At 38.7% G+C, this 13,901-nt stretch overlaps 3 protein-coding genes across 3 annotated transcripts; 1 reads left to right on the plus strand and 2 right to left on the minus strand.

Annotated features, from left to right (window-relative positions):
* Positions 1-122: 122 nt before the first annotated feature.
* Positions 123-6,360, minus strand: LOC140796359 (uncharacterized). Its single transcript, XM_073149357.1, has 16 exons — positions 5,993-6,360; positions 5,862-5,906; positions 5,728-5,768; positions 5,493-5,574; positions 5,141-5,185; positions 4,873-4,929; positions 4,536-4,595; positions 4,328-4,455; positions 3,051-3,318; positions 2,904-2,970; positions 2,596-2,666; positions 2,371-2,460; positions 1,707-1,815; positions 1,332-1,423; positions 860-965; positions 123-497 (listed from the first exon to the last, which is right to left on the minus strand). Exons 1-16 carry the CDS (start codon positions 6,119-6,121, stop codon positions 400-402), a joined length of 1,488 nt encoding a protein of 495 aa, XP_073005458.1. The 5' UTR covers positions 6,122-6,360; the 3' UTR covers positions 123-399.
* A 425-nt stretch (positions 6,361-6,785) lies between these two features.
* Positions 6,786-10,649, plus strand: LOC140796529 (uncharacterized). The gene is made up of 8 exons (XM_073149574.1): positions 6,786-7,491; positions 8,346-8,432; positions 8,534-8,578; positions 8,672-8,767; positions 8,967-9,068; positions 9,745-9,831; positions 10,011-10,078; positions 10,201-10,649. Exons 1-8 carry the CDS (start codon positions 6,901-6,903, stop codon positions 10,280-10,282), a joined length of 1,158 nt encoding a protein of 385 aa, XP_073005675.1. The 5' UTR covers positions 6,786-6,900; the 3' UTR covers positions 10,283-10,649.
* Positions 10,650-11,867: 1,218 nt separating this feature from the next.
* On the minus strand, positions 11,868-12,579 carry LOC140797063 (peamaclein-like). Its single transcript, XM_073150347.1, has 2 exons — positions 12,421-12,579; positions 11,868-12,318 (listed from the first exon to the last, which is right to left on the minus strand). Exons 1-2 carry the CDS (start codon positions 12,506-12,508, stop codon positions 12,125-12,127), a joined length of 282 nt encoding a protein of 93 aa, XP_073006448.1. The 5' UTR covers positions 12,509-12,579; the 3' UTR covers positions 11,868-12,124.
* Positions 12,580-13,901: the final 1,322 nt, after the last annotated feature.

Consider the following 13,901-nt stretch of genomic DNA (forward strand, 5'->3'; position numbering starts at 1 on the left):
TAATTACATTTTATATTTTAATTGGCAACAATAAATACTAGTGTGCACCTATGCACTTCATTATAATAAAATACACATCAATTATAAAAAGCATCTAACATCAACTTTTAAAAGCTCAATCGTACTAATTAAAAAACCAATTATAATTAAATCGTAAAGCCCCCGTCCCTCAGCGCTAACTGTTGTTACATTTCCAAATGCACCCGAGATTTATAAGAAAAAAGAGGAAAATTTTACAAAGTACCTCTGCTGACATCGTGCACCTTTATGCTACATGGTGCATCAGCCTAACTACGTATTAAACTGAAATTGAATCCACCAAAATCGTTTTCTATTTTTTGCCAATGGGATTAATCGCGCTAATAAATTAGTAACATACAACAAGATTTCCCATAGGTATCAATTGACATTGTTATAAGCAAAGTCTGCTGAAGACGTGTCCATGTCGTTCAGGCCTAGCTCTTCGTTTTGCTCCCAGCTTCTCTGGTACTCCTCAACTAATATTCATAAAAGATTCAAGTTAGCAACGGCTACAGGGCACCATATATTGACAATATAGCTCAATCAAATGTGCTATATCTACATAAGTCGACAAATATAGCTCACTTAAAGGTGCTGGCTTAGATATATCACTATATAATAGAAGGCCCGGTTCTGCCTATAATGAACCAGCACGCAGAAGAGGATGAACAACCAGAGGTATGGCTGATTAATGTTATTTCTCCAGCATTCACCTTTTATGCATCTTCTCTAGAAGGTTTCTGATGGCTTTTTCTCTTGTTCAATGTTTATTCAGAGAAAAAATCAGGTAACTCTGTCCGTTGTGTGTATGTCATTGGGAGAGAGAGCAGACACTTACTAATTAATTGGCTGTCATCTTCTATGGAGTCAGTAATTGGAGAAACAAAAGAAGCCGCCAATGCATCATCAATAATCAACACCCAAGGATCCTCCAGACTTAGAAGCTGCAAAAATTGAATGTCACTACTGTTAACAAATATATCGAGAAAATCATGAGAACGCCATAATGTTCTTCCAAGAAGAAAAGCTTACCCAGTCACTACAAGACAATTAAGAACAAAATAATCAAGCAAGATAATATGATATCTTTTGGCGGTAAATCATAATAAACAAAATAAAAGTGGACACATTGAGGAATAATTAGTTGTAGAGATACTCCAACAAGAATAAGCATCACCAGTACATAGCTAATGTAGTTAACTATGTACCACACATTGCTACAGTAACAGTGCTGCAGTCCCAGTTTATAATAATGTTATCCTATCAGATCTATTTTCATCATATTACACAAGAACATGAGTTAACCATACCTTATTTAGGTTCAATTTGAAGTCCTGCCATTTCTCCCTTTTCCAGTCCTCAGTACTATCACCCAAGGTAAATCCATGTACTCTCTCTAGACCTGTAAGAAAAACTTATATATTATTTAGAGATCTCCAGTGATCCTCAAAGAAATTCCATTGGTTGATCGGGTAATTAAAAAGAATACGGAACTTTTTAGTGAACTGGTAGTACTAGGGGTTAGCCAATTACTTAATACAGACATAACAGATTGTATCAATAAGAAAGAGCAAAAGGTTTAACAAATATCATTTAAATGGTCGTCCTGTAAGGCAACCAATTTCAAAAGCATAGAAGGCAATCTATATATGTAATTAATGTACCAAAACAGTAGGTGAGCTTACTTTCACTAATATTGGTAATCAAGCCTTCGACAGTTGTAACAAGCCCACCTAGTGTGCCACTTGTAAGCTCTAAGTCAAGCTCCGGAACACACACACTTGCAGAATCTGACTGGAAAGATCAGCAACAACAATTCAAACTATATATTATGTAAGGCGTAAATTGTTGGAAGATGCAGTCTTCAAAACAGAAATTAAAACATCTATGGAGTTCAAAACTTCAAATAAAGCATGAGCATATTTTCTTGACCTGAGTAGCCAAAAAAAGGAACTCGAAAGAATAATACACTAAAGGAAAGCAAGAGAAAATGATACAAATATAACCATGGTCTAAACCTCTTTGACAAAGTTCAGCCTTCAGGTCTAATAACCCTAATTATTAAAAAACACCATGTAAAAGAAGAAAAGCTCAATAAGACTTGATTGCTAATGAGAGACGGCATTAATGTATTCTCAACTTCTAATTATCGCTGAACAGCATCTTCTGTCATGAAATTTTTATTCAGTTATGTAATTGATGTCAAATAATATATGGGTGAACTAAAAGTTTTATACAGGAAGGGCTGGAAGGCACTGCACCTTCACTTCCAAAATAGATAAAATTCTAGATCTCTAACCCTCAACTCCGTTGTACAAATAATCATGTAGTGGCCTAAGGGGAACAAACCTTTATAACATCACGGCTAAGATCTTCCAGACTCTGCACATGTAATGTGATCTTCTTTCCTTTGTTCGGAATTTCACCACCAGGCTTTAACTGCTCATAGAGAAGAGCGATGACATACAAAACAGAAGGTAAGTCAACAATAGCAAGATAGAATAGGAATAAGAACTTCCAAACATAGGAATTCCGACTGCTCCATGTCTGAAAAGGGTGGGAATGTCAACAAACCTCAGAGCTACGATAACCACATAAATCACAAGCTGTTGCCATAACTATCACCTCTCGAAAATATGGAATTTCTGCTGGTTGTTAAGGCTGACAAAATATGCTAGGTAATCACTATAAAGAGAACTGCAGATTAGGGGGCCAGAGGGACTTAGCCTTAGTTCACTTTGAAGATTAAAAGACAATAATGAAACTGAGATAAAAAAAAAAATAGATAGCAACATAGTGTTACCTCATTACCTGTGTCAATTGAAAAGAAAAAGCCATTTCTGTTAATGGAATCTGATAGAGAAGAAGCTAAGAAAGGATACTTGTAGAATAGAAACGCGTGACACACCCAGTTCCACAAGCTCCACAAGTTGATGGCAAAGTGTCGACCTGTGCAAGCAACGAGTCATGCCTTTATATAAAAACAATTAATGCACTTGATGTAGACCCACATAGTAGTATGATCATACCTCCTCTGGTGCTGAATATCTACACAAGGCTGCAGCAACCTCTTCAGGTTTTCCCTGAACAATAGCACGGCGACCAGCAATAGCTCCAACAGATCCATGGGGCTCCCTGTGAAACCCATCTGGCACTGCATTATTTTCTTCTACTGTAGCATATCCATCAACTTGTCCAGCTGAGGGTGGTTCAACAAGAAAACCCAATGATGCTTGTTGCTCAGCTGTTCTGTCATAGAACCTAATAGAGAGCAATGGATCTGATGAAGGTGCATTCCTGCATATTAAAGAACTAACTTTAGAATCAAGCAAAAGACAGGAATGAATGACCGCAGAATATTGGAAAGTAAAGCACACATCAACAGCAAAATATCTGTCTATAATAAAAGGACAGCTAGAAATTTGTGGACTCAATTGCCAAATTTGAAAAGGATATTATCTTCCTCCTCTGATTATATGGAACTTACTTGTAGCTTGACTCACTGTCATCTACTACTAGTGCTAGACATGATCACTTTTGACTTTGAAGATGATATTTTTCATTGAGAATTCAGTTTTACGAAAGTACTGAAAGTGATCACTGTGAAACTCATGACACTTGGTGTAACTATAATGTGTTTGGTTTGAGTGGAATGTGAGTATTAAGCATTAACAAGTCCAACATATCTGTTTTCTTTAATGGAAAAGTCTTGACAGTGAACAAGCTTTCATACAATCATACCCCTCATCAAATCAAAACCTCGACTTCTAGCTTCCCAGCTGGTCAACTGTTCCCTTCCCCCCAATCAATGAACAACGGCTTCTTTTTCAAAGATTATAAGTCAAAGCTCTTTGCAAACTATGAAATAACTTGCTCTCATTTTCAGTGTGTTAATTAGGCATAGACCAATCAACTTTACTGTAGACAGTGTCGTCTACTTGTTGAAGTTTCTGGAATGCAGTTCTGCTATTCAGAAGCCTCTTTTGCATATAGTCTGGGGCCTAAAAGGCCAGATTAGAGGATAAATGGAACCAAAGAGAAGTTGATTTCTGAGGCTGTTAGCTTCATAGTTCATGCAGTGTTCAGGAATAAATAATGTTTTGCATAAGCTTAGGATCCTCAACCTAACATAATATGTCAGAATAAGAAAAGGAAAACTCACAGAACATGAAAATAACAAAACAAGAAATTGGATTTGCTGCAACATTTTATCCTGTGAAGCAGCTTGCATTTTTCAAAGTTCTAGTATTAACTGGAGAAAGGGTATCTAACCATTAAATCAGCATAAGAAAATAGAAGAGCTTACGGGTTCTCTATGAAGCTGTTTCCAGCAGGATCGTCGAGAATGACAGTAAAAGCTGCATTTCCAGATGCAAGCGACTTCAATTTTACCAAAAATTGGTCGATAGCTTCACCTTTCTCCTGATCCACTTTCTACAGACCAACTCACAAAGTTAGCAAAACAAAGAAAATAAATAAATAAGAAAGTCAAATTCAGAGGTTTCTGGATGAACCTTTCGTTCTTCTTGAAGGGATTGCAGTTCATCTACAGCTCGAATAAGAATTCCCTCCACCTAGTATGGTAATAACAGTTCAGATAAGGGATGAACATATGCATGCATGTAGCATCCAAAATTATAGTTGCATCCTAGAGATAAAAAAATTGCTCTTCTTTGTTCTTCTAATTTGCAGAATGATTAAAAATAAGGCCTCTCGAAAGATTGTTTGAGAAAGTAAGGACTATCATAGTCAACAAGAAAAAATGATGAAGAATAGAAAAATGCAAAAGTAAATAAAAAGAATAAGCACAATCGCTGTATAGAACTAATAAATGCAAGAAAGAATAATTACCGTAGAAAGTGTTCCACGCTGAGCTTCTACAGGAATCTCAAAATCCAACTCCGGAATCTACACAATAGAATGGAAAGTAAGAGGACAGATTACTGCACACCCTTCTTATGTAATGGAGTTTGTATTCATTCCTTATCGATAAATAAAATATACGGCAATTTAATTAGTGTTATAACTCATAACAATAACTTGACAGATGGCAAGATGAAGCCTATAAATTCATTTGTCTTGTTATGGTTATGGCACATTGTAGTGGTTCTCAAAATACCTTGATAGTTGCAGAATCAGATTTCACCACTTGACGATTTAGTACCTGCAGCAAGATCCTTTATTAGTTCCTCACTCATGAGATATATATTAACTGCAGTTCAATAATATATCAACAAAAGCATACAATTCAATGCATCCATCTAAACAAGTCATTATAGTATACATAGTTCACGGGACTGCAGAAAATGTCAGATAAACATTATCTTCCTTCAAAAGAAAAGAGAGAGAGAGAGAGAGAGAGAGAGAGAGAGAGAGAGAGAGAGAGAGAGAGAGAGAGAGTACACTAAACTGATGTAATCACTCATGGAACAAAAAAAACCGTACTAAGTGAAAGGGAAGTGAAAACATACTTCACTGCATCCGAATGGGACCTCCAAGCGGTAGCAACATCCTTTTGGTTGGATCTGACCAGCAAATTGGATCTCATTGTTCCTAAGAAATTAAAATCACAGTTCATGACTAGTTAAAACTAAAAAATAGAACGGAATACACACCAATAACTAAAAAGAAAGAACCATTTGATCAATTTGGCTCTATTTAGTTACTATAACTTCCCTAAATTTGGCATATAGACAAGATAAAAACCTTTCGTTGCAGTGCGGGCATTCAAAGGCCATCAACACAACCTACACAAGTGGTAAGATTCAAAATATACACGGGTAACAAATTAAATGCGAAGAAAATTATACGAAAATACTTCATAATTCTCAACTATTTACCTCTCTGAAGTGCGGAATCCGAGTCAAGAGAAGCCTGGTCACGCCCTGCGTAAGAACAAGAAAACGTAACATAGTGAGATCAAAAAGCTCCATCCAAGCTGAAGAGAACGGCTAGGGTTTAAGATCATCACATTCTCGCCGCATCGCATGCACAGTGATTCGATCTGGTGGAGCGGCGACGCCGAGACGTCGTCCTCGTCGGCCGCTACAGCCTCCGCCACCGATCGGATGTCTACTACCGGACCACCGCCGTTCTCCATGGCCGCCTTCTTCGAATCCGAGTGGGGAACGAGACGATATAGAGAGCACTCTCTCAAGCCTCTCTGTCTCCGTCGCTGCAAGTAAACCTAGCGGCTTCTAGACATCTCCAGCCTCCAAGGCTTTTCAGGACGCCCGCGCGAACTTTAGCTCGATGTTGCGCATCGGTTAAGCTAAATTGCGGTTTCGCACGCGCCAAAGCACACGCATGCTCACATTGGAGTTAACCATCTTAAACGATAATAAAAGCACAATCCAAGGTTCTATTTATAAATTGTATATTCTCTTACCTTTTTAAACAAATATTACAAATAACACCCTATATATTATTATATTAAAAACAGCCCTTCCTTTTTGTTATTTACAAATAGAGTCCTCCATTTCTGAAAAAATACCATGCCGCACTGGGTATGTGTAACTTTTTAACAAAGTGGGGCTTAACAATAGGGAGGAAGATATTTGTAACATGTAAAAAAATATAGGGAGTTATGTGTAACCTTTTCTACTTTCCATAACCTTGGCAGGCCGGGCTGCGGGATTTAATACTGGATTGGACGGATGGGAACTAATCACCCCGAGCCCAAATCCCACTTACGAACCCCAGTCGAGCCAGGGCCCAGGGTCGGCCTCACGTACTTATCCACTAGCGCCAACGGTTTACGATCCGAAAACAACTGCCGTCTAAAACCCTAAACCCGCGATTCCCACCTATTCTCGTATATTATCTACTCAATTCTTCCACCCACGCCGCCGTATCCGATCCGAATAGATCCCCTCCATCATGCAAGCGACGGCGTCCGCGCAGCGCCACCACCTCTTCTCCTCTCTCACCTCCAACTCCCTCCCCTTCCCTCGAACCCATGCCAGACCTCGCCGGAGTCCGGCCACCTCCATCCGCATGGCCCTCCGCGAGGACGGTCCCTCCGTAGCGGTGGTCGGCGTCACCGGAGCCGTCGGCCAGGAGTTCCTCAGCGTCCTCTCCGATCGCGACTTCCCTTACTGCAGCATCAAGATGCTCGCGAGCCGCCGCTCCGCCGGGAAGCACATCGCCTTCGAGGACCGCGACTACGTGGTGGAGGAGCTCACACCCGAGAGCTTCGATGGCGTGGATGTGGCGCTCTTTAGCGCTGGTGGATCCATTAGTAAGGAATTAGGTCCTGCTGCCGTCGAGAGGGGGGTGGTTGTCGTGGATAACAGCTCGGCGTTTCGGATGGACCCGGAGGTGCCGTTGGTTATACCAGAGGTGAATCCTGAGGCAATGGCGCATATCAGGCTCAAGGGGAGGTCGGGGAAGGGGGCGTTGATTGCGAACCCGAACTGTTCGACGATTATTTGCTTGATGGCTGTCACGCCTTTGCATCGCCACGCGAAGGTAAGAATTTTTTCAGACTCTAAAGATCCGAGCTGGGTATAGTACAGATCTGAAGGATTGTTAGGAATGGTCTTTTCTTTTTGTCTTATTTTTTTGGTGTTCTTTACTTTCTGGGTAAGCACAAAATATTGGTTTAGCTTTGTATGACTTGTAGTTCGTATGTTTATGCTAGATATTTGAGAATGCAAATAACAAAGAAGTGGAATTAAGACGATTTCTTTAGTTTGAAGACACTGGCTCTACGTTTTTGTCACTGCACAGACATACTTTATAACCATTTACCCAGCCAGCAAAATAAGTGTACAAAGGAAGGCGTATCTTACTAATCTGCCTATAACTTGTTCTCAATGTAAGAAAAATGAGACCATTTGATATCCATCTATTTCACTCTACGAAACATCCGGGCTTCTATCATCGACTAGAAAAACTTGTAATTTCTCCTAAATAACGAAACCTGTGAATAGGCATATTGGCAATTAGCTGAAGTATGAAAAAGAGAACAATTTCGGTGGTGTCAAGCTTTAACTATTGACATTCTTCTTTCTGTTTTGTTTTCCTATTTGTGTGTTGAGCTTAAAGAACCTTTACAAGGAAAACTGCCACGCTGGAGCATGTTCAGTGGGTCCCATCTTGATGGGACTTGGGCAACTAAAATTTCTCTACTTATGGATCGTGTTTGTTTAACTGATAACTATATAGGTAGCACTTGGGAGATATTTTGAGCCTCCTAGAAGAAAGATTGATGATCAGAGGATATGGTTGTTTTTTCTGTGTTTGCTACAAATTCCAAGGTTGACTGAATGTTAAAGAGAGCTGCTATTTAACCTGTGAGCTTTACCTTGTGCATATGACAGGTTGTAAGAATGGTTGTTAGTACCTATCAAGCAGCCAGTGGTGCAGGTGCTGCAGCAATGGAAGAGCTTGAACTGCAGACACGAGAGGTAACCTAATCTGTTTGTCCGATTCCTTCCCTTTCTATCCATATTGTTTGCTAATTGTTAGTCAACTTCTGATGGATTTATTTTCTAATTTTTCTTTATAGGTCTTGGATGGGAAGCAACCAACTTGTAAAATATTTAAGCAACAGGTTCTTCTTTTATTGTCCATGTCACCCTGCTTGAATGTACTAACTATGAGTTGGTTGACACTGAATATAACTCCTCACCATCTATTAATGCAGTATGCCTTCAACCTGTTCTCACACAATGCACCAGTTCTCGCAAATGGTTATAATGAGGAAGAAATGAAACTTGTGAAGGAGACACGGAAAATCTGGGTAATTATTTCTGTAATTTGTGTTAAAACTGTGGCGCTTATGTATTCATAATTTCGGTCTTGTAACCTTTTATTTTACTTTCTTTCTTTTTCCAGTGAATTAGTATATTACTATACTTCTTGCCTTCAACTCTACTTTTGGTTTAATTACATGGGTATCAGCCTGACCTAACTTTTACTGTGAATTATACCTTCTGTAGAATGACATGGATGTAAAAGTGACTGCAACCTGTATACGGGTTCCTGTGATGCGTGCACATGCTGAAAGTGTGAATCTTCAATTTGAAAAGCCAGTTGATGAGGTGAGTTTAAAAGTGTCTATATTTCCAGATTTGATCTTAATCAGTGGTGATTATCATGGTGATCAATCAAGTCACAACCCACACCAAAGATAAAAATCAGTTAATACATGAAAACATTTTTAGACTCTAGTTTTTTCCTTTCCGCTCTTCCGTAATAGCACTTCAAATAACCAGTTGGTTGGATTAATTAGAGGAAAGGCATGAAATTATGGGATTATGGGATTTGGGTACTGGTGTGGAGCAGTGAAGCTGGAAGCACCTGTGACAGTTACAATTTGGTCAACATAAAATTTATTTAAGGGCTTGTTTGCCAAGTCAAGTTATGAAAGCCATTTTTTACCGTAAAATATTGGAACTTGTTGATCATTCCTTACTGCTTGAAACATCATTGATGTATATTAGCTCAAGCTAACTTTTTTAGTTGATCACTTGTTTTGTTGGTCAGTTTTGTAATTATTGACATCATAGACTCTGAAATTTTGAATAATTATGTTTCTTTAAGGGATATCATCTGATACATTTCATCTGCCCTTCACAAACTTACTCTTTAAATAGTATAAACACATTAGCTTAGTTTTCTTGTTTGCATCTTCTTTTACTTTCAATCTTATCTGCTTCTTTATCAAGGCATTTGTACATGATCTTTGCTGAACACATTTGCATGTTTATTCTATAGGATACTGCAAGACAAATATTGAAGGGAGCTGCTGGTGTGGTAGTTATTGACGACCGCACATCCAATCTCTTCCCTACTCCTTTGGAGGTTATTTGATCCCCCATTCCAAGAACATTTCATTCTAATTATCCTAACTATAAATAGGATGACTGAAGCTAAAGTACTTCAGGCTTAAAAAATTTCTGTTCTTGTCTGCGTGCTTAGTTCCATTCACAACTGTTGGTCACTCAATGTAAAAACTATGCGGTAATTTTCATCACATGCAGGTGTCAAACAAGGACGATGTTGCAGTAGGCAGGATTCGGCAGGACTTGTCTCAAGATAGCAACCTTGGGTAAATTGCCTTCCAAACAATGAATCTTAATCATGCCACCGCTATAATCTCATTTGTGTTTCTCGCAATAAAAACTACCATTCTGGTTGTTGTATGATACTAACTAGGAAATTTCACGGCAGGTTGGACATATTTGTTTGTGGTGATCAGATACGTAAAGGTGCTGCATTAAACGCAGTACAGATTGCTGAAATGTTGCTTTAGCTGCCGTTGATCCTTCTTTGTGGCTGGAAATTGTTCTTCATTGGATTGGGATTGTTGCGGTGCGGAAGAGAGTTAGATGGTGGGTTTTTTCCTTGAGATGTTGTGGTTAGCATTATAGTTTCTTCTTGACTCCAAGAATTTAACATATTGGTAGAGTCGTCTTTGCAATTCATGTTCCTGTAACGATGAAATTTGGTGATGAATTTGAACATTCCAAAGCCTATGTTGAGGGAATAATGGTTTTCTCTTTTCGTGTACGGGTTGAAATGTTGAAGTTAAATGTACATGAGAGAGGTCAGAATGTGACAATTTTTGTTTAATTTTGAGCTGAATAAAAGCCGTAGGATGCGGATAAATTTATGTAATACTTCTAGGTGGCATAATAATTGTTACTATTGTAAATTTTTTATAAAACCCCCCCAAAAGAAATCAATATTATTTTGTCAAAATATCTCACTAAGTTGTTATTAAATAAAAAGTTATTTCGCACCAGAGAATATTATGTTTCACGCGCAATTCTATCATCCTAGCGTAGGATTATACAACACAGTATAGTTAAGCTAACGGAGGACAAGTAGAAGTATGACAATAGAAATGGGCCCACACTAAAGACCTCAGTTACCATACCAAATAAATAATTGGTGAGACTTGGACTTCACGAGATAAGAGACGAGAGAGTAGATAGATGCACGTGTGCACACATTGATTGATCGGAGGAGAAAAGAGATCTTAACTTATTATATTTCAAATAGCTGGCCGACTAGCATAGGCATGGATTGTAACTCAATTAGGAGCACTCATTCATCTGTAGGGAAACTGAAAGTGGTCTTTATCTGGATGGACTGATGGTAATTAAATTCCTCTTTAGAAATAGAACTGAAAGCAATGCGAATGGCGATCAATGAGGCGCCGGAGAAGAGAAAGGTATACGTTCTTTTATTATAGAATCAGATGCAAACAATGCAGTGGATATTTTAAATGGGAGATTGGTATTTAGCCATAAGACTTAGATTGGTTAGCGAGGAAAATCCCATGAGAATGTCTTCAACTGGGTACTGTGGCATTTGTTTTCATTGAGTGGGGATGGCATATAATCATGCTGATAGTACTGCGAGAGGCATGGCTTACGTTATGTAGCTAGTTTGTGATGTAATCTTTTGTTTCAGTTCTCACAGTACTACTCTTGGCCTTCTTTTTTTTTGCTCTAACTTCTGGAACAAAAAGGTTTAATTTCTTCTTTTTTTCCCCTTGCAATTATGATAAGCATTTGTCACTTCTGTTTTCCTCTTTCTTGTGTCGAGTTATTTACTTATCTTTGCTGGCTAATTTATGCAATACTTGTTCGCAAAAGATATTCTTTACAATTCCATTTAATCCGACATTATTTCTCAAAATACTGTACGGTTGTTGTATTATTAATAGAAAAGGCTGGCTAGTGGACATATAATATATACTTAGTTATAGAAGTGATCATCTGTACATCACTTGGGCTGCACACTTGTTTTGGTTAAAAACTCTCTAAGATAGTGGATTAGTGTTAGTTGGATAATCAAAAGTTATGGAAGCCCACACTGAGAACAAGAAAAAAAAAATACGAACACTTTTAGCATATAATAACACAGGCAAATCCAATACACCTCCCCCCCCCCCACAATGGCCTAAGCCATTAATTTATTCCCTACAAGTATAACACCAAACGAGTAAATACCACTTACTCTTCTACTACACCTTGAAGTTTTAGTATACGTTTATTCTGTACCACCACTCCATATGAAAACCTTAATTAGAAAACATATAATGGTATATTTAGCATTAAGGCCCTTTGGAGAAAAAAAGAAATGCTCATGGGCATTTGGGCCTCCTCCTTTTGCCAGTGCCAGTGTACTTGTCTCTATAGCAAGGGCACTCATCCTTGTTCCCATATGTGCCAGATGGTACGCAGTGGCAATCCTCGCAGCAAACCCCACAGTACTTGAGGCATCGATCTTGCACGCTTGCCTTGGAGCACCTCACCTTACACTTGCCGTCACAAAATGCTACAAAAGAAAGTGACAATAAAAAGTTAAAACACCCCATATATATGATCTACAGAACTAGGTAGATGAGAGAACTTGTTGGTAATTCATCCTATGAACTACCTGAGCCAGCCATGGAGATTTCGAGGAGTGAAGCCGAGAAGAAGAGGAGGAGGAGGAATAAAGCAAAGGTGGTGGAGAAGGGCTTCATTTCCTGAGTAGTAAACTAAGCTTGGTATGGTGATGCGGGTGGGATATTGGAGTGAGTTTTTGGGCCATTTATAGGAGGGGGAAGAGTAGGAGTTGGTAGAGAGACTGATGGGCTGGCATCCAAAGGGCAGGCCATGAGATGATGGGATGATATCATGATGGGCGTGATGCTGCTGAGAATATAATAGGGACTAGAATAAAAGCATGGGATGGTGGGATGCATGTACTACGCGCCAAGGGCACTTGGGTCTTGGTTATAAGAGCATAACATAGATTATTAGATAGTAGTAAAGAGGCTTGGTTATGAAGTTATTAGTGTTCCAGATAATTCAATGCTTGATACGAGCAATTAATTTGCATTAATATACAAAAAATAATTATTGTCATTAAAGATGGTTTTGAGTTGGCTCGTATATGAAAGAAATTTGAAAGAAAATAATAATAATAACTCATGAGCCCGTAGGTTCTGGACAAAATAGTTTATATTTTCTTTTTTGATATATAATAAAAGAAAGTTAGGTGGACGAGGTGGGTCACCAATTGCCAATTGCTTTGCTTTGGTTAAATGGTTGATGGCCTGTGGAATCGAGCAGAAGAGCAGTAAGTATTCATTGCGAGAGCGACGGATTAGGCTTTATTGATAGGGTCAATTCAATTGTCCTCTCTCTCTCTCTCTCTCTCTCTCTCTCTCTCTCTCTCTCTCTCTCTCTCTCACTTCACTTCCAAGTTCCATCTCCTCTGTTTGCGAGACGCGGTTTTCTTTTATGTTTGACGCGGAGAGAGGAAGGCCAAATGGCAGCCAAATTAACTGAGGTGGGTTTTATGCGGTGGCTTTTATTAGCCTACTTTAATTGTTTGCATGCTATTTACTCTATACCTACGAGTAATTCCTTGTGTTAATATTAAGCCAAATCATGTCACAATCTTAGTGCGACTAAGAGCTTGATTTGTATGTTGTGGAGTTTATTAGAAAATTTAGAAGAAAAAAAAGGACAAGAACAACATGGATTCTTGGTAGAAGAAATGGCTCCCGAATTTAATGTAACAAGCTTTAACGCTTGGTGGCTCAAACTGAAAAAAGATAATATGCTTATCCACTGGTGTGAGTCAAAACAATAACGCTTCAAGAAGTTTCCAAGGAAGTTTCTCGACAGATGTCGCCTGTCCAGTTGGATTTCAACAAGGTATTTGTTTCAAATTAAGATAAGCTTGGATTGAGGGCTACGTTACGTTATTATGCACCAGAAGATTAAGATACGCTTGTTCGCTTTCAGACTTTTACATCCTTCTTTCACTTACCAATGGCTCAGCTCACTCACTGGGAGATGACGGAACTATCTGATCTCTATTTAACTTGGCTGCAGAGAGGAGCAGAGATAAAGATGGTAGGGGTT

The sequence above is a fragment of the Typha latifolia genome, chromosome 10 (genome assembly GCF_019914945.1).
Source record: "Typha latifolia isolate L0001 chromosome 10, TyphaL0001v2, whole genome shotgun sequence".
In the NCBI taxonomy this organism is placed as follows: Eukaryota; Viridiplantae; Streptophyta; class Magnoliopsida; order Poales; family Typhaceae; genus Typha; species Typha latifolia.

Excerpts from the sequence above, each read along its gene's own strand:
- LOC140796359 (XM_073149357.1), bottom strand. The coding sequence starts at position 6,121 with ATGGAGAACGGCGGTGGTCCGGTAGTAGACATCCGATCGGTGGCGGAG. Across the intron at positions 2,971-3,050 it reads GATATTCAGCACCAGAGGAG|GTCGACACTTTGCCATCAAC; the intron begins GTATGATCATAC and ends TTGCTTGCACAG. Across the intron at positions 966-1,331 it reads TCAAATTGAACCTAAATAAG|CTTCTAAGTCTGGAGGATCC; the intron begins GTATGGTTAACT and ends CAATTTTTGCAG.
- LOC140796529 (XM_073149574.1), top strand. The coding sequence starts at position 6,901 with ATGCAAGCGACGGCGTCCGCGCAGCGCCACCACCTCTTCTCCTCTCTC. Across the intron at positions 9,069-9,744 it reads TTGAAAAGCCAGTTGATGAG|GATACTGCAAGACAAATATT; the intron begins GTGAGTTTAAAA and ends TTTATTCTATAG. Across the intron at positions 10,079-10,200 it reads TCTCAAGATAGCAACCTTGG|GTTGGACATATTTGTTTGTG; the intron begins GTAAATTGCCTT and ends ATTTCACGGCAG.
- LOC140797063 (XM_073150347.1), bottom strand. The coding sequence starts at position 12,508 with ATGAAGCCCTTCTCCACCACCTTTGCTTTATTCCTCCTCCTCCTCTTC. Across the intron at positions 12,319-12,420 it reads AATCTCCATGGCTGGCTCAG|CATTTTGTGACGGCAAGTGT; the intron begins GTAGTTCATAGG and ends TTTCTTTTGTAG.